Source organism: Trachurus trachurus (assembly GCF_905171665.1).
Source record: "Trachurus trachurus genome assembly, chromosome: 6".
Lineage (NCBI taxonomy): Eukaryota > Metazoa > Chordata > Actinopteri > Carangiformes > Carangidae > Trachurus > Trachurus trachurus.
The window spans coordinates 5,007,752-5,028,374 of record NC_139897.1 but is presented as its reverse complement, the minus strand read 5'-3'; the positions used below and the strand labels follow the sequence as shown (position 1 = coordinate 5,028,374).

General features: G+C 40.4%; 1 protein-coding gene across 1 annotated transcript; it reads right to left on the bottom strand.

Moving 5' to 3' along the window:
• Positions 1–876: 876 nt before the first annotated feature.
• psma1 (proteasome 20S subunit alpha 1) lies at positions 877–6,260 on the bottom strand. Its single transcript, XM_083973321.1, has 10 exons — positions 6,153–6,260; positions 5,232–5,276; positions 5,032–5,133; positions 3,942–4,045; positions 3,757–3,845; positions 3,488–3,558; positions 3,235–3,364; positions 2,577–2,656; positions 2,193–2,297; positions 877–1,160 (listed from the first exon to the last, which is right to left on the bottom strand). The coding sequence occupies exons 1-10, from the start codon at positions 6,153–6,155 to the stop codon at positions 1,092–1,094; spliced, it is 798 nt and encodes a 265-aa protein (XP_083829447.1). The 5' UTR covers positions 6,156–6,260; the 3' UTR covers positions 877–1,091.
• Positions 6,261–20,623: the final 14,363 nt, after the last annotated feature.

The following is a 20,623-nucleotide window of genomic DNA, read 5'->3' as shown; positions in this document are numbered from 1 at the left end:
ATGATTAAACAGGCGCGATTCAGCCGCAGCGTCTGAGCGACGCGACGTTAGTCGGCCGTTGTTGTTGTTACGTGCATAGACTGTCAGTGTGCAGCAGCTGCTGCAGCGGTGTCTGTGTGTGTGTGTGTGTGTGTGTGTGTGTGTGTCTGTGTGTGTGTGTGTGTGTGTGTGTGTGTGTGTGTGTCTCAGGTTACAGGTAGAGCGGCGGGGGGCATGACATCATCGTTTCTGAAAAAGTCCGTATTGGCCGTCCAGACGGATGCGCTGGGGCGGCGTTTTCAAATTTTCCCACTCTGGGACCCGTTTTCAAAAAATACCGTTTTCACCCCCTGAAAACGCCGGATCCGTGTGGACGCGAGGCCAATCCGATAAAGTATTTATCCGGATTCGAAAAAAACGAATTCGTCTGGACGGGGCCTAAGTGCACTGTAGAAGAGGGGACAATGCATAAGGGATATTAATAATGTCCTCTAGATATACAGTGTTGTCATAGATAAATTGTGACCCCTGTAACAATAACGTTAAGGCTTTTCACAAACCTGCAACCTTCAACTCTATTTAACTATTTCTACTTTTTATAATAAACAATGTTTATTGTTTTAAGAAAGAAAAACAGCTGAGAATGCATATCCATTAATAAAATACTGTGAATGAATCTTTCTGAGTTCTGTGACTCTGTGAGTTATTCCTGTTTCATTAGTATCTAAAGGTTCGATCTATTTGACCTGACATCTATATAACAAAACTAAAATGTAAAAAATCTTGAGACAGACTTTTGAAACAGCCACTGTTTGTACCCTCCAGAGCTGATCTGTCAGATATCGATATGATTTGGCTGTAGGTCAGATTAATGTGGAATAAAATGAAGTACAGCAGCACAATTCAAAAAAAGAGTTTATTACTTGTAGAATGGTCGACTTTACTCATACAAAAGCAACATCACACTGGCTGATGTCAGCAGAGAATATTTTGGATTAACAGTTTTGCAAGTGGCACATTACAACAACAACTTTCCCCCTCTAAGAATTCCTCTGGTGAGTTGCAGTTAAGTGTCAGGTTGGTGTGGGATCTACAGGCGGTAGATCACTGCCTCAGTGCTCCATTGGCTCGTCAGGGGCGGGGGCGGCGTCGCCAGCAGGTTCATCTGCAGGCTGGGCAACCTGAGACACAAACATCTCCTTCAGTTCACAAACTTATTTGTTGCTCTGTTGGTGTTACCTTCAGATTGTCTTTGTATATGTCTTTATATGTATATTAGGGGTGGGAATCTTTTACTATCTCACGATTCGATTCAGATTTTTGGGGCTACAATTTGATTCAAAATCGATTTTCGATCCAAAACGATTTGATTCATAATGATTTCTGCTTCAGTCTATCGGTGTGCAAAGGATCCTCATGATCTACTCCAGTCTGCTTTGCAAGACAGAATGACTTGCGTGTCTTTTTCACATTTATTGAGTTTTAAACATTTATCCATGCTTAGATGGAATTGTTGGAACTGTTGCATAAAAGCAATATCACATATTGGTTAAGTAACAAAATTAAAAGTGCCTCTTTATTTAAAAAAAATAGTGCAGTTAAACATGCTGCCTTTTAAATTCTAAGGAAATGGAGGCCGACAGCCAGCAGATTTGTTTCATTTTATTATTTTTTTTAATAGATTTTGGGACATTTTATATCGATTCTGAATTGTATTAAATGAGAATTGTGATTCTTATGTGAATCAATTTTTTGGCACACTCCTAATGTATATGACTATATATTAGAGAGATAAAGATTAGTGATAATATGTTAGAATAAATCCAGTTAGATAAACTCATTAACTTGTATAGACAAGGAAGCTTGATAGCTAATTTATGAATAAGTAAATAAGTTTTACTTCTTCCCACTCCTTTTCGGATATGAAAAAAAACCCAAAGAATTATCTTTATTTTCAATTATTCTATTTTTTTCATGTGTTGTCTTTGCAAAGTATTTATTTGTTATATCTGTCCATTACTGTATTTTTTATTTCTTTTAACATGTCCGAAATAAACTAACTAACTAACTAACTAACTAAGCTGCTAATGGCTCCAATAATAATAAACCTTCTACCTATTTTTACCAGAATATGGTCCCTGTGCACATCAACGGGGATACAAAGCAAGTAGTAACGTCTCTTATTTTATTGATGTTTGAACACTTTGCAGTACCTTTCTCTGTGGCCTCTCCTCCAGTCCCTCCAGGAAGGGGGCAACATCATCATCATCATAAATGGTGAACTCCATTTCCTTCCCCACAATGCCAATGGAGACGTTCTGAAAGAACATGGAGAAAACGTACTAAGTGAATAGCCTGAGGAGAGTGGCATTTAAAAAAAAAAAAAAAAAAGATGGCAACCATGACTGCACTATTTCTGGATGTCTTACACCCTCATCTTCACAGAAATGATACACTTCATTTGCTTTTTGGCTGAAATACTTTATACAGGTTTTCCCCCTGTTAAATAAATGAATAAACACTCAGTGTGAGTGTTTGACCATTTATCCACAAATCTTAGAGCCACATTAATAAATGCGGCTGGGGAGCTGGCGTACCTTGGTGGTGAGGTCCTGCTCGGTGGGGAGGGTTTCCCTGAGAGCACGGAGGCCATGTTGGACCAGGTCATTCAAATTACCTAAGACCAAAACAATAATACAATATGAATAGATGCACAGTGGTAATAATCAAACATATTTTACAGGTGTCTGAAGCAAGATAGACTAATGACTATGCCATAGCACAGTGGTTCTCAACTTGGGGTCCGGGGACCCCCAGGGGTCCTTGAGAGGGTTCAAGGGGTCCCCAACTTTTTATTTTTTGAGAATTTTTATTGTTTTTTAATTTTACTACTTTTTTTGTAGAAAATCTTTAACTTCTTTTTTTTGAGATTTTTTTTAAAAACCATTTCTTCCTACAAATGTTTAAATGTTTTTGGAGAAATTGTACCACTTTTTTTCCAGAAATTTCTCTATAATATTTCCAAAAATTCAAATGGCCCTAATTTGAATGTACAAAAAAAGGAACGTTATTCAGTCTCAGAACAAATATTTGTGTATTTCTGGTGTTTGCTTGAAATTTTGTCCAATGGGGGTCCGTGGTCTAATTTGTGTCAATTTAGGTTGAGAACCACTGCATAGCAGTTATGTTTGGTTTTGTAGCTACAGAGGTGAAATAAGAGTGTACAAGTTTAGAAAATGAAATTCCATTCCATACAGTCAGAAAACTTGTCCATGCATCTCTCCAGGTAGGTGCGGGCGGACTGAGAGCGCGCTCCGATCGACATGGCTTTGCAGTCAAAGTAATTGGCTGATGGGCAGGTCTGGAAGATGTGAGGTCCCATGTCCTGGATGACACATATCAGATTAACACCAGCTGCAGTTCTGAGTTCCAGGTCAGTGTGACTTTTATTCTTACACAAGGAAAAGAAGACTAATATCTGACAAATAGTGTGAATGAGCAAACTTACATCAAAGCCAGCAATAAGCAGTCCAACACCGTAAGGCCTCCTTCCATACCTCTGTGTTGGGATTTGGGTTTCTGGAGTTTCAGTCAAGGATCACTGCTACAGTACCACTCAGTTATTATTTGATGCTTCTGAGATAGTTTAACACAAACGGGTATGTTCATTTTGACACTCTTGCATGCTGTTTTTATCCCTCCCACCGCCTTTAAAGCTTAACCAATATCATTATATGTTTAAATAACACCAATCCAAGCCAGGGGTAAAGAGGATACTGCTGCCAACAAGAGAGACGAGACGTGATGTGGGGAGGGGCCTGTCGAAGACAAATCTGGAATCCAGGCACTCCTGACGCATGAAGTTACTGTGGAGCAAACAGTATGGGTGCAGTGTAAAACTAAGCACACACATCATAATATACAGCCTTAGTGACAAGTTAGACCATGTGTCTGTGACTTACCAGAGCAGTCTGGCATCAGCAGTCAGGCCAGCAATGGAGATACCGATGTGGTTGTCAACGTTGAGGATCTTCTTCTGGTGGGCAGCCAGTTCAGACTGGGCTCTCTGCAGGGACACAACACACGACGCATCAGTTATCAACTGTGAAGTCAGGATAGTAAATGATGCAGGATACAGCCACCACACCAAGCATTTGTTTATCAAATTGAGAGTATTAAAGTTTGCTGACTTAGTCACTGCACAGATAATATACAATGCAAATAATAATCTACTCCCTAACAATGTTCAAAAAATGTTTAAGGAAAGAGAGGGGAGATATGAGCTAAGAGGGAAACCTAAAACAATCAAGTATGAATACTAACATTTAAAAGCATGTGTATCTCTGTGGCTGCCAGAGGATCTCAAACAAAGCAAAATCATAATACAATTTAAAAAGAATTTAAAACATAGTAAGTAAACAGGTCTTACATAGTGAACAGGACTGATCATTTGGGATTTGACTACAACTTTAATGCTGTTTATTTCTGGCTTCATCATTATAAGATTTCAGCTACTTTCTGTTACACTGAAACCATAAAGAGCTCCATAGGTTTAACTGAAATGAAGAATTAAAGGGTAGGCACTTATAACCTGAATAGCTTCAGCCTACAGCGTTTCGATCTATGTAACATTTATGAATTAAGTTTGAATTAATGAATGCATTATTGATGAACGTTGATTGATACTACTACTATTTGACTGTCATCTACCTACACGCTTGATGGGGTCTTCGAAGCATTATAAATGAATTCCCATTAAATAAGATGGTTAACAATTAAAATGGGATGCCAGGGTGGCAGTTACATCATTTCAATACAACACCAGTGTAACCTGACACCTGAAATTTTGAACATTGACACCACTGGCTCAGGTGACTTTGACATGAGGTAGTTAGCTTGATGATGACGACGACGATGATGATGATGAAGGTAGATTAGGAGGAGGATAGACATACACATGCATTATTGAAAAATGGACTTATTAACACATTTCAACGCTCTCAAACAGAAAGTGACTGAAATAAGATGAGAACAGGACGCTGAAGGATTTACCTTAAGTGCAACCAGGACTGCATGGGTTTTAGATTTGAGCCCTACAGTGGCAGAGCCTTGTTTCACTGCCTCCATGGCGTACTCAATCTGATGAATACGGCCCTGTAGCAAAAAACAGACACACTTTATAGCAAACCAATAATAAAACACACACACATCCACCATTAAACTTCATCCTGTACAAGCAAAGAGCAACGTACCTGCGGGCTCCATACCGTCACGTCGTTGTCGTACTGATTGCGGAACTACACAGAAAAACAAGCAGGACAGTTGAAATGACTTGACACAAAAACATTACAATTCTTATAAACACATAAAGCAACGCTTACGTAGTTGTCTTGCATTGTCAGACATCATCTCAGTACCACACACAGACAACATAAGACCTGCAACTGTCCACGGAGAGCAGGACTTTTCCAGACTGAGGTTTTAAATTACCACCATGACTGAATTATTGATAATCGTAGCTTTGTGTAGCAGCCACTCAGCAGAGAGTCAACAGACAGCACCGACTTCTGGCTTGATGTTATATTACTGTGCAGCATTGTGTCCTGCTCAACGCTGCTCACATTAATTAGGTTACACAGTCTGTGGTTAAACTGTATTTAAGTTTCATTGAGCTACAGAACATCACTTACATGATTTAATTATCAGGTAACGTTAGAGGGAAAACGAAAGTAAAACACCCGGTACTTCCACTCCTGCTTTAGAGATGCTAGCTCAGCCTGTGCTGGCTAGCGTATGTTAGCTCCTAGCATTCAAGCTAACTTAGTGAGCGGCAAGATTATGGTAGGTAATCTGGTGGTAAAGTAACTAGCCCACTTAACAATGAGCATGGGTTCGTATAATCCAGTCAGACAAACGTTAACTGAACCCGTTTTCTGGGAACACGACAAATCATGTAGCATCCCTGTGGCTAACGTTAGCCGCTACCAACGGTGTTTTGCTTACTCACAGTGCAAAAGTTAGCTAACTGACGGCGCGTTAAGGATCAGAATCAGACTCTCCTATTCTGAATAACTTGACATCAATTTGCGCTGTGGTTCATTTACCGTGCAGACATATGACCAACGGTGCTAAACTAGCCCACATATATAAGTTACCATTTCATTGATTCTTACCATTTCTGCTTCTTAAATGTGTCGCCTCTCTCCGCCGGGTGCTGTGCTCTTCACTTGATTTATTTTCCTGGACACAATGTCAGGGAAAACAGTCGAGCTCCGATAAAGAGATCAATGATCAATCGAGTAAAGTAGACTGTTGTGTTGAACGACTGGCTGTTTCTCTGCAAAACAGATCCTACTACGATATATTTTTTAATGATTTTAATAATTTTCTTCTTATGCATTTTAAAAGTGAAATTATCAAGACAACTGAATCGATTAGTCAAAAGGACACCGTATGCTTCAAATACAAGTCAATCAACACAATCTGTGATCTTAGAATATGACAGAATGAAATAGGCTATTAATATAAGAATGAAATGGTTTTTCTAGACCTATAATTTCGTAGAGAGTTTCATTTTCAAAATGTCTTGGTTTTTCTTTTTCTATTATTTTCTTTTTTTTCTTTCTTTCTTTTTTTTTCTTTTTAAATCGTCGTCAGATTTAGTCTACTGTTCAGGCTATTAGCTGTATGTTACAATACTTTTGTAGGCTGTGAGTCATTTCTAATATCCACTGCTCTAACTTTGTTTAGAATAACGTTTGGAGTAAATTGCCTGCTGAATCTCTGCACTGCGCTAAGTCACTGAGTCAGATGACTGTTTCTTACATGACCACTAGGCGGCAGCATTATATAAGAGCAGCGGTACCTGACGGCGCTTCGGCTCCACTGGGTTGAGAACATCGATACGAATCATTTACTTGCTGTTTCAAGCCATGTTTTACACAAAAAGTTCCAGACGGACTATTTCTATAGTTGAGCATGCCTTATCTACTATCTACACTTGGTCCATCACCATGTCTGCTGCTGTCAGCTCAGTGGCCTATTTAGTTTAGGTTACTCCCCTCTGTGATAGTTTTAGTTAGTTTTATCCTATTCTATTTTGTTACTCATTAATAATAGCGTTTTATTATTTAGCAAGGTATTTTTGCTTTATTCATAATTTTGTTTGTTTTTGGGTAATGCTGTGGGCACTTTAGGTTATTGGACTGGTTTAGGACCAGCATGCACCTGGGTGGGTTTATGTTGTTTTTTTTTCAACAGAGCAGCAGAGACGTACAACATACCCATCATGCTTCTTTGGCCCTGTTGATTTCTTTGAATTTAAATTTGTCTGGAGACAAATAAGCACAGGTGTATTTAAACAGCAACAAATTGTTTCAAATATCTTTTATTTGAAGCAATTTTACACATAAAGTAGGCTACAGTCATTCAGAATATGCATTAGCTTCAGATTTTACAATAACACATAGACAAAGCTCAATACGGACACAAAGAAAGAAAGAAAGAAAAACTTAGCTGTGATCTTAATTGCATCTTAACTGTTTCACTTCACTGCTTCCTCTAATGCCAAACTAACTAACTGACCAAATAAGCAGATGGAACTCAAACAGTGGTACACAAAAGGCAGTGGCAGGCAGTACATGAGCAGTTTGCTTCTTACAGGTAAATGCCAACCATTTTAATAATTCACTATGTTATTTCTGTGCCACTGAACACTCCTGTCAATATTTCTCATCCACTGGACTTTTCTAAAAGGCAGGAAGTGGAGAGCTAAACAGAAGATGTCTTACCAGGACTGACAACATGCTCTGCTGCACTGACACTGAGCTGGACTGTTGTTGGTCTGGAACCAAAATGAGGTTTAAAACCTGGTTTATGTACACTAAGCTCATTTTAGTGTGACGTGTCACAGTTTGACAAAGTCAGCATCTTATTTATTATCTATGAAGCCGTCGCTGATGCTTCCACCTTGTGAGGCCAGGAGGTTTTTGATTCTTGATTTCTGTCTCCAGGAAAGTGCCACCAACTAAAAAGGTAAAAGCTCAGACATCTGGAACAAATGTTAATTAAATGTAATGAAAAATTAATTCCTCAAATGGCTTCTATCAGGATCTTATGGAAAACACATATTGACCAGCAGCAACCTGCAGGAGTCACACTAGAATATACCTGTACATGCACATGAATATACTTTGAATGTTGCTTTAAAACAAAATATCACACAGAAATACCCCATTAGAACACCGCTGTGATGTCATACAGTGAAAACCTGACACTGGATGCTAACCACTTACAGTGAGTACCACAGAAATTAAAAGTCCCTCATGGAAAACTACAATAATTGTGGCAGAAATTGCAGGTCGATAAATGAGGCCTCCATGAAAACCCTTATGGATTCAGTGTTTGTATTGGACTGTTGTTTCATTGGTTTGCTGTGAAGCGGTGGGTCTCCATGTTTTCCCCCTGTGACCTTTTAAAAGCAAAGCCAAGTCTACTTGTCATCCCCTTCCTTCAAGGCTGCATTTGTCCACCATCTGTGAACAGTTCAGATGAGCATCATTAAAAAAAAGAAGAGAAAAGAATAGAAAAAGAACAACAATTCCAACACTGCAAGAAAACAAGCTTTAAGGACTGTCTGAAAGAAAAGCAAAACTTAGATTTTTTTTTCTTTTTCTCTTCTTCTTGCTAATCACCTCATAAAAAGTGATTCATGCCTTACCTAAGAGTGACTAAGAGTTGTTGCGGTTACAATCTCTGTCAGAATAGGGGTCATGTTTTTATTGGTTCTGAACTTGTTGGCTTTTTATTGGGGATGTTATACAGATGTGGAGCAGCTCTACAGGTGGATAACTGTGGCAGGTTTACCACTGAGTCTTTAATAAATCTCTTCCAAACACTTCAGCCTGTGTATTCCTATATGATCTATAACTCTCTTTTCCCCCAGAGTGATTCCTTCACTTTCCACGTTGCAGTCAGAGAAATGCCCACTGATGGCCTCATCCTCTCTGTATCTGCTTCTGAGCTTGGCCATTGCTTACTTTTTTCTGTTAATGATATCTGATGTACCCTTGATCCAGGAGGAGGGAGGGGATGAATTAGTAGAGCTATGCTGACGAGCTCTCCTCCCCTGCCAAGGCAGCGGTAGCACGGCGGCGGCGGCCATTACATCAGCGCGCCAACCTCCTCCTTTGTGATTGAGATTGTAGGCGCTGTGCTGAGCTCAGCATGTTTTTTCTTTTTCTTTTTTTTTCTGGGGGCCTCATTTAACTCTGCCAAAAGGCCCCCCGTTTAATTTTTCAAATGGAGAGCAGCCTGAGTCACTGTGTGATGGGTCCAAGCCACACTGTAGACCCTGCTCTCACACGTGGTGGCAGGGGAGAGGGAGGCTGAGGTGTTTTAAAGAGTAGAGGAGTGTGAGTGCACAGATTTCCCCAGTCCATTCATGCTTTCAGTTTGTTTTAATCACACAGCCAGAGGGTGGACCTCCACTAATCTGACAATGACACAATTTACATCAGATTTAGATATAATATCTATTTATTCACTTTGGTGTGCTGCGTCCCTTCATTAGACCGGACAATACATCAACAGTGTAAACCGTAGCATGAATTGACTTAATGTAGAATTAATAGTGCATCCTGTGTGGCTTAAAATCCCACAAGTCCCATCCGCTTATGGCTAAAAATAGGTCAGCGGCGAGTTTTAGCTTGGAAATGACTGGACTAATAGGCAGGGAAGGTGGCAGCTCTGCCAAGGTTGCATTAAGCTGGCAGCTGTCCTATAACAAGGCAGGTCAGGGGTCAGCAGACGTGCAGCAAACGGAGAGGCAGAGCCACCTCAGAGCCCCTCCCCTCCAGAAGGCTTAGGAGTCTGGTATGTGGTCACCGACTTTCACGTTTCTTACAGCAAAATTTAAAAAAATAACCACCCAAACAACAAAATAAAAAAAATCGTGAGTATACATGCAAGAGCAGAGGTTCACCGCCGTCAGTTTTCTGGTGTTGATGAAAGCGCCTATGCAGCATTTCAGCGGCAAATGGCTGAACAGGCTTTTTCTGGCTCAGGGGATAAAAAATGCAGTACATTGTGGAGCACTTAATAATATCAGCAGTAAGACAGATAGTCTCTTTGCTGAGGTTATTCACATAAGAAAAGGTAGTTAAAAGTACCAAACCACACATTTGGATTCTATAATAGAAACACTGTATTCTGATGACAGCATACATACACATAAATACATACATACATACATACTGGCTTATGAGTCATGCAGAACTAATCAGGCTGCCGTGAAATGAAAAGTGATGGAGTTAAACTCTTCATTGTACGAAGGAAATGTAATGTAGTCATAAACAGTAATTAGAGTAAATCTACTATCCATCATTTTCATTGTTTTAATGCCAGGAAATGGAGCCACATCAGAGCCCGAGCACCAGAATCCATCATTTTAATGCTCCAACTGCATCTGAAGTTTTCAAACTTTCTCAGGGGATTGCACTGGTGCTGGAGAGGTCACAGTTTTACCTCTGTGACCTCTGCCCACATACGGTATTGTTTGTGACACCCATCCATGAAGCCACAATAGGTCTAGGGTTTTGATCTAGATTACAACAGAAGTTAGACATTCACTCCCAGGATATGACATCCAGTGAGCTGTCATCTAATAGTGCACATTTACACTTGGCCAACACTTTAATTCAGGAGAAATTATTAATTGAAGAACTGTGCACTTTACAGTTTCATTTGTGCGTAGTGTTGGCATTTAGACTTTATATTACCGTTAGTAGAGAGCGATAGAGGGGATGATATGGAAAAAGAGGAGCCAAACTGAATTAAATCTGTGAGGACTCAGCCTTGAATTATCCAGTTGTTGCCTACACACATAAGACTGCTAGACTGAAGTGCTGTGAAAACAAAGATGAATGTCCATGTCATATTTTAAAAGAGCATACCATCTCTGACAAGGCAATGGGTTGCAGGCTGTTAGACCGTCTTCAAGATCAAACAAAACCGTGGTCTAACTTTACCTTTGTGCCCCATATGGGACAACCCAGTATTTAAGGCCAGTGGGAAACCTATTAGCAATGACTCATGGAAGAAGAAGAAATTTGGTCTGAATAACTCAGACACATTCCAGTATCATCAAATCAAGTCCATCATGCAAAGTTTCGCAAATATCATGTTAGCAGATAATTAATTCTTTGATATCAAGTTCAGGGATGCAGTCTCTGGCAGTGGAAAGGTAAAATCTATAGTTTATAAATTCTAAAGTTATAAAAGCACACTGGGAGAAAGATTTCGACATACACTTAACATCAGAACAATGGGAAACTATTCCGAGCTGCTCAAACAGTCTTTCAAAATGTGTCAGGTATAAAATCATACAAATTAAGATTCTGTTCAGATCCTACATCACCCCACATAAACTTAAGCAAATGAATAATGGTGTTACAGATAAGTGTTGGCATGGGTGTGGAATGAATGGAACTCTCATTACTGTGCATTGCACAGAGACATTTTGGTTAAAAATGAGAGATTATTTATGTAAATTATTCAAAATCAACTTTCCATTGGACCCAGCAGTGGGCCTTCTGGGAAAACAGATAGAGGGAGAAACCACCAAAACACTTCAATATTTGCTAGACCTAGCCTTCTTTTCAGCTAAACGGCAAATTCTTATGAACTGTAAAGTGAAGAAACCAAATTGTTTTGATATAGATAACTGGCAGAAGGACTTTCTGGAACTTGTTTCTATGGAACAAGCAGCTTCTGTTCTGCAAGATCTGGGCAGTGACCACACAGACCCTAGAGTCACATCATGTCACTCTTGAAAGAAAATCAATCTGACGAGGATATATCCTGATATAACACTGACAATGACCAGCCATTTTGTTCATTTTTGTTTATTGAATATTATCTAGTTATTAATCATTATTATGATGTTATTATTTCATTTGTGGGACCCGTTATATTATTCAAAAAAACATGTGTGTTATCTTAACTCCCCTTGTTTTATTCCCCCACCTATGTCACTGATGTTGCTGTTATTATTTATTCAACATATTCATATATGTAGTTTTAGGAAGAATTCACACATACAAATACATAAACATTAACGTATTGCATACATGTATAGTGATTTCTTTCAAATGTTAAGTATTGGTACATGTGACCAATGAATTTGTTGAAGTTCACTTTTTTTTTATAGGCAAATCCCAAGGAATTAATTTTCTTCCTGTTAAACATGTTTCAAATGACCCATTAGTTTTGGTAACAAGGCAAGGCAATTTGGACCAACTGATTAATCCAGGTGTGTCTGACCATTGTTGTGAGGTCAGTCACACCTGGATTAATCAGTTGGTCCAGTAATGTAAGACAGGAAATAAAGGAGCTGGCTTATTTCAGGAAGTAGTGGAGCTGTGCATAAAGCCCAATTCACAGACAACGGCTGATGGCTTCGTAGCAGTCAGAGTAAGTCTGGCTATTGTTTATTCTGCCTATAAACATACTGAGCATGTCAACTTTACTCTCGCGCGAGACTTCTCAAGACTTTGCATTACAGCTAAACAAAGTAAACAAACCCCTCGGTGTATGTTTGAAGCCATCTGGAAAAAGTTGCATTTTTGTGGGATGCTGTGGCGATGCAGGGACAGACACAGAACTACTGCAGAACAGGAGAGGAGACATTAAAAAGAAAATCTTCAGGTTCATTCTTTTAGACCGTAAATGTTAGGAAACTAATAGCTCCAGGTTGAATTTGCCCGGAACTGTCCTCTAAGTTTAATTTGACATTTTTACAACGTGCAAATGAGAGCCATGTGTTATATTTAAGATTAGCTAAGTAGCTAAATGGCTGACTTGTATTACAACCTGTAGTTTGATTTCAGGGCTGCTCTCTCCATTTAAGAGTACACTGCTGGATTTTCACTACAAATATTCAGATAGAATGTGCACATATTATCCAACTCTGACAGGTAATGATTCTAGACAATTTTCTAAGTTCTGTGTGATTAATTTGGCAGAACCCAAGGAGATAGCTGCGCAGAGAGTGATAGGATAGATTTTGATTTCCAGAATTGGGCAGAAGCCAAGGAGATAGCTACACTAACTCTGCTGCATTTGCACCAACCTCAAAGGACACAAAGGATCTAAATCATAATCAGTAAGCATCTGAATTAAAAAACGTTGAAAATTCCTAACAAACCAACCATACATGCTTCAGTTTTGCAACTTTCACCAAAATGAAACAAATTTTCAAAAACTGTGAAACATATTAAACCTTTCGTGTCCCACAATTTTTTGCTCAATTGACACCATATTTTGCTTCACTGCATCTTCTGACTGTCCTCCACTAAATTAACACCCAGATCTTTGATATTTGAAACAGTACTGTAAACATACCAGCCTTGCTAATACATTTCCAATCTTCCTGAAAAAATTACAATCTTTTGGAGTCATGGTTGAAGTTGGGCAAATATCAGAATTTTATCTCAAAAATGTAATTTTTGAAAACATTTTGAATTCTGCTCTGGGAACAACTGCATTCAATGTAAGAATGACTTGTATTCTTCTGAAGCAAAACATTTATCATTAAAAACAAATCACCAACATTTTCATGCAGACAAGATGCAATATATGTATTATCAGATTTTAATCTTAATAACAGAATTTGAACATTTTTGAAATCTGCCTTGACAACTGACAGGTTTATAAGATGGTTCTTGGTGTCAGAGGTTGTGAGTTCAAGCCTCAGCTAAGGTGAAATGGACATTGTAATGCTGATGTTCCTGTTGTCTTCCTATTTTGTCTCTTGTCAGAATTGCCTAAATTTGTCCAAATTTATCCTTTTTCAACTGATAGATGTAAATTGAAACTGATGCACTGTATCTGTTAAGCAACAAACATATGTGTGTGTAAAGGTAGAGCCATTTTACCAGTGTAAAACAGATTATTAGGCCAGGTTAATTGTGGCTTGAAATGTTCATGTCGTCCGACTCGTCCCATGCCTACAGTAGTGCATATAATTGTCAATATAGAGAGGTGCTTTCCATCCCTGTTTCATCCCAATTTAGAATCATCACCATTTGTTTTCATTGTCTAGGACAGAAGAGAAATACATTAACGCAAATGTAGGGTTCTCTAAAAATGTGTATAAATATTCATTCTTTATTTCACTGGGTTTTTACAATCTCAGTCATGTTAAAAATATACAGATTATCCCTTTATATTGCTTCTAAAAGACGAAGTAGAGTAGGACTTCATTTCCCAGAATCCTCTGGTTTTTCTCGTTTTTGCGATAGTCCTATTAAAATAAATATTGTTCATATATTAACTCTGTAATTCATGTAATATATTGTTTAAAAATATTCTATGGTCTTTAAAAAAATGATAAAGGTTAACTTTTCCTGTTTAATAAAAAAGAACATTCTCCGGGAGGAAGTAGCCTATCACACAGTTCACCGAGACGGCAGCTGGCTGCGTTTTCCTCGGCAGAGAGAAAGAAGTCGATGTTTGGAGACTCGGACTAAAGGTTGGCCCAGATATTGCACTGCCAGAGAGACTTTAACCGGTCAGAATATTATTTTCACGTAGCTCAGTTGACTGTGTTTACTTTACACGACGGTGAAGTTTTACGAGCCGCGGCAGCGTGGTCTCCGCCATTATCTCCGTACATTAGCTTAGCAGTGTTGCTATCAGTTAGCTCCTCGGCAGAGAAACCAGACTGCTGCACAACACGGACAGAGGAAGTCTACACGGGACATTCGTGCGGGACCGGACGGACCGGACGAGCGGACGAGTCGACAGCGGGGAACGAGGACGTGTCGCAGGTAGCCGGAGCTACGAGAGTCGGCGGGGAGCTGTCTGGACATCGCTCTGTGGCCTGGCTGGCTACACCGCCATGTTGCTGCTACACTGAGAGGTTGCGTGAGTACTTGACATTGGAACGATACCGAGTACAGGATACAGGCACGGGACTGTGACTGTCCCGGTTTCAAAGTTAACTCTTCTTCTCATAACTGGATTAAACTTCATGTGCACCAACGCTTCAAATGGGCCCCAACAGTTAGGGAAAATTATCCAAGCGCTTGGGTTAGACTTTTTCTGGTATCATTATCATCTGTGAACTGAAAAATACTGTGATACAAGTGTGGGTACTGGTACTGTGTTTTCAATGCACAAAAGCACTACTGGTTTGATATTTCTTTGCATTTGGGTTTTTTAAATCACATTTTGAACATTTAAAGGGTGTGAATATAGTTAAAATATTTAATTATTTCATATGTGAATGGTTTATTAAAAAGTAACCATCATTTGATTTGGTTTAAAAACTAAGCTAAAACCTAATTTCATAGGTTTATTTTCATTAAAAAGATTGGATTCAGCTCAAATTAAAAACATTTCATTTCATTAATGTGAGAGAACAGAAAGGGTTAAAAACACTCTTTTGATTCATTATTGGTTGGTTGAAATAAACTAGAAAGGGTTAGGGTGTTTTGTTTATTATTTTCTATTTGCTGAAGCGTTGCTAAATTTAAAGGTATCATTCTAAAAAACTAAGAGGGTTTAATAAAATAAATATTTGTGTCTTACCTTTTACATATTGTGGTTTAACATTCTTTTAAGAGTAATCTGTATTTCTGAGGGCTTACATAATTTTTGCAAACACCTAGCATAGTAAGTTTTCAATGGAGGCACCGTGCTAGTATTTTCCTTTTTCCCACTCTAATGATAAAGTCCCTTGTTTAAATAAGAACCACAGCGAATTCACCATCTTTAGCTGAGAACCTAGGACCTGTTTTATTTTATTGGGTCTGACCACAGTGTAGATTATCAACACTAAGGGAAAAAGGGGTTACACAAAGATGTCTGACTTTTGATGAGACTGAACTAATTTGAAAACTAATACACCCAAACCATTTATTCATTCCTCTTCATCCCTTCGTCAATGCAGAAACCTCTGATGATGCCAAGCCCACAGGACGGAGACATCCAATCATTACTTTGGCTCTGCAGCAAATGTTTAGGCATTAATTGCATTTGCTCATCCAGCACTGGAGTTCTGGAATAAAACTAATGAGTGGCCACTTTCAGAGATGAGAGCATTGTCTTCTTCCAGATCTGCAATGCACTTATCTGTTTAATATCCACAAATTATTATTGAACAGCAGAAATAAAAATATTATGCCACAAATCAACTCAGAGCTCATGATTGATTTGATTTGCACAGATTGTCAGTCTCTTTCTACAATGACACATTATTTGATGATTGAAAGAGCTGGAAGAGACTAGGAGAGGTTTACAGCTCGGCTTCATTACAAGTCTCCCTCTTCATTTTGTTGTCACTCCCAATCACATTTTTCAAAATGATGTTGTACGCTGTTCACAGTCAATGAATGTTTTACACAAAACCCAGTTTACTGTGTGATGCATCAGTTGGATTTCTGACTCGTGTAAAGCTCAGTTCAATGAACTTCATGCTGACGTCACACATGTATTTTCTGATGCTCTTTATGTTCATGGCACATCATTTTCATGGTGAGATTATGTCACTAACAAGCAGACAAAAGAGAAACACTTTTAAATAAAGAGATTATCCCTGCAAACTGGATGGAAAAAATGCAAAACCAATAGCGAAACAACAAAATGACTTATTCATTGGACATGTATTAACTTTATTCTTAATTTCTATGCAAATTTATGTTGCTTGCTGGTAAGCAACATAAAGAAAGTAACATACAAGAAAGAGTAACATACAAGAAAGTAAACTTGACAAATCAAGTAAATGGATCCGTCAACCTTGAGTATATTTCATTTTCATCTGTAATGATATTGGATGTTAAAGACCCCTCCAATAGAAATCCAATGTATACATTTGTTAACAGGCCCTTACAACGTTTTCTGCATAATACAACACGTACCATGAGTGAAATAATCAGTCGGCATCGTGTCTGAGTGTTTCCACTTTGAACTGCTGTGAATACGTCACAAACCAAAGGAACCAATCCTGTCAACTTATGTGGATGAGGGGCGGGGCAAACAGTTAGACTTCAGCACAACCACAGACACTGTCAGCACTGTGAGTTACAAGCTAACTAACGTTTTTTTTTTCAGACTCCTCATCTAAATCTGGGTCTGACTGATGTCTTAATGAGTATGTAAAACAGATTGTGCTTGCAACCCCCTCTTGTTAATTTTAGGTGGGAAGAAAATTATCACGTTTAAAATGATCAGCACTGAGTTCTGATCTGCTTTGATGATAAAATAAAATTATCACTTAAAACTTGAGTCTGTTGGTGACCCTTAAAGGTTCATGAGGCAAGAAATGCACATGCGTTTTAAGTTTTTTACTGCTAATGGGCGATGAAGCGTTCAAAACCAAAAAGAATGAGCCCACCCGCGTATCTCTCCGTTGCCTTGAACAGGCTGTGTGCTGCATAATGCGCTGCAATTCTGGGTCCGAATTTCCCGCGCTGTCCGCGGATGTGACGTCAAATGACGCTGCATGCGCGTCCTCGACAGCTTCGGCTTTCCACCGCTTGCGACCAGCGGTCGGCGGATGTCTTGCAGCCTGACTAGTCATGTGAGCAGCGAGTAGAGAAATAACGTCACTTTTTAAAATTTTAATATTTTTCATGCGAGAAAGTGACAGTTTAGATTCCCAATCTGTTGTCAGTTTATCCAAATAACGTCTGACTGTAAGTAGGTTTGCTCCGACATTTTTCGGAGGAGTGCAGAGTAGGGCTGTCAGTTTTTAGAAAAATGACATTCGAACGATTATTGAATGACCCGTAATTCGTTCGGATATATTCGGATATATTCCCCCCCCCCCCCCGCGCCCGCCCGCCCGCGCCGCCGCAGCACACACAGTCGCGGTGTTTTATTTTGAAAATTGACCGGATACTCTCGTTGTTTCATGTTTGACTTCCTGCCCAGCTTGACGCGATTGCTCGCGGCTCTCACACAAAATAGACCAGACGCTGCACGGCGCGAGCCGGCCGCGGAGGTGCACGCCGCGACACCACACCAGCGGTTAATATGGGCACAGAAAGTAAACTGGCTCCGCTTCTCGGCTTTTCGCGGCCCTTCCGCGTCCGGTGGACGTTCCGCGGCGCTATGCAGGCACCGGGCACTGCAGCCAAAGACGGTAAATAGAGTATCTTTGCTGCAGCCTGCATATCGAGCAGCTCATTAATGCTCGAATACGAACTTTTCCCCCCACATTCGAACGAATATTCGAATGTCGAATAAAAAGTGACAGCCCTAGTGCAGAGCCACACACGCAGCAGCAGCAGCGGCTCGTCACAGAGGCTGCAGCCGGGGAGCAGAGCTCATCGGCCGGGCAAACTTTGTCCTCCTTACAGGGAAGAAAACGAGCCGAGTAACTTCCCCACAGGTTTTTAGAGGTTTTCTGCCGGCTGGTTGAATTGTTTTTAGGAGATAAAAACAATGGATCTATTGGCCTATGAAATCTAACAGTGGCACTGTGGCAGTCGCATTAGTTCATTTGAATGAAAAGTGGAGCTTCAGGTGTGTGTGAGCAGCGCAGCCTTGGGGCTCTGTACGTACAAAAATCAGCATATTTAGGCTACTTCAATAAATAAATAAATAGTTTTACAATGAGCCGATTGATTCATCCGTGGTCAGTTTATCCGAACAACGCCTGTAAGGAAATTCTCCGACGTGTTTCGGAGGAGTGCAGAGCCACTAGAGCAGCCGAGCGGCACCAGCGGCTCACAGAGGCGGCGGCCGGTGCTGACCTGATGCCTGGGCGGTCAACCTCCGGGTGTCGCGGTAAATTGAGCACTGTACAATGAGCGTGGCATGGCGCATTTACTGTAACAGCCAAGCGCGACGTGTGTGTGTGTGCGTGCGTGCGTGTGTGCGCGTGCGTGTGTGTGTGTGTGTGTGGGTTTGCGCGCGCGTGTGTGTGTCGTGAGACGGCAGGTAGAGGGGCTGACTGGCAGAGATGAGAGATAGTGAAGCTGTTCTTTTTTTCTGTGAGAGACTGCTGCGGCGGACCCAAACGAAACTGTGGCGGCTGATTAATGGAAAACACTGGTATAGTAACGTTACGCCGTTTCCAATTCAGCCACAGTGTCACTGTCACATCATCAGCTGCACTGCTGTGGCGAGTTCATGCGCGCTCCCGCACCAGCTTGGCTGATGGCTGCAGTAACCCTGACGGCCACTACGGCCGTTGTATCGCTAGTGAGTTTTATTTCTTGATCTTGCCTCAAGCTCCTTTAAGAGGCTTGAATCCACCACTTCCTGAATGGATCTATATAGGATGGAAACTTGTGGTCAAAGAATGGAAAACCTCTTTTGCACCAGCATCATCTTTGTGCCATACAGGAGTAACACTTAAAGCAGAAGTAAGCGATATTTTTGTGTTAATATAAGTCTTAAATAGTTATATCTTCCGACAGCAATCACTTACATAGAGTGTTTGGACCGAAACACGGGTCTCCCAGTCCCTCTGCTCTGCTCTGAGCCGAGGAGAAAACTTTTCTCGTATCCTACAATTTTTATCCAATGAGGAGAGAGAACGGCATGAAAGGCTGTGTGTGCAGCCAAGGGATGCGCGTGAATGTGGTGACGTACTGTAGGGTCGAGGGCGGGGGCTGCTAACTCCATCGGCTGACAAGACGTTATGGTGCGTTCAAGGCAACCCGTAACTCGTGTTTTTCCGACCTGTGAAGTCGTACCAGTTCGATCTGGTACGAGTTCACGGGTCGGAAGTTACGAGTGACCGTTGTAGTGCACTTTCACAGGTAAAACAGGTCGGAAAAACACGAGTGGGTTGCCTGGAACGCTACAAAGTCGTAAGTCGTGACTTGAAGCTGTAATTTACGGTTTCAAAAGCCTGCCTGGAACGCAGCATTAGCCAAAACGACCGGATCGCTTACTTCTGCTTTAAAATAGGAGCAGTACAATTCTTAGATTTCTGACTCTTAATTAAAGGTGTCTCCAGATCATGAAACTATTACATAAAGTACATTTAGTTGTACAGGATACATGTGGGAAATACAGTCTCTTCATGAATTTATATTGAGAAACACAACAAGCAGTGCAAACCTAATTGAAATATTCCTTACATTAAAGCAGATATCAGTGGAATGTTTTTGTTAATATAAGTCCTAAATAGTCCTATTTTCCGTCAGCAATCACTTACATGAAGTATTTCAGCCTAAACACGAGTCTCTCCGTCACTCTGCTCTGCTGTAACCCGAGGAGAAAATTTTCCTTGTGGGATACAAGTGTTATCCAATGAGGAGAGAGAACGGCATGAAGGGCTGTGTGTGCAGCCAAGGGATGCGCGTGAATGTGGTGACGTAGCACGAGGACCAATTGATGCCTGACAAGGGCGGGGGCTGCTAACTCATGGTGCGTTCAAAGAAACTCGTACTTTGTGTTTTTCCTTCCTGTGAAGTCATACCAGTTCGATCTGGTACGAGTTCACGGGTCGGAAGTTACGAGTGGCCGTTATAGGGAACTTTCACAGACAACAGGATGGTAAAAACACGAGCTACGGGTTACCTGGAACGCTACCAAGTCGTAGTTGTGACTTGAAGCTGTAACTTACGGTTTCAAAAGCCTGCCTTGAACGCAGCATTAGCCGAAACGGCCGTGAAGCTGATATCTG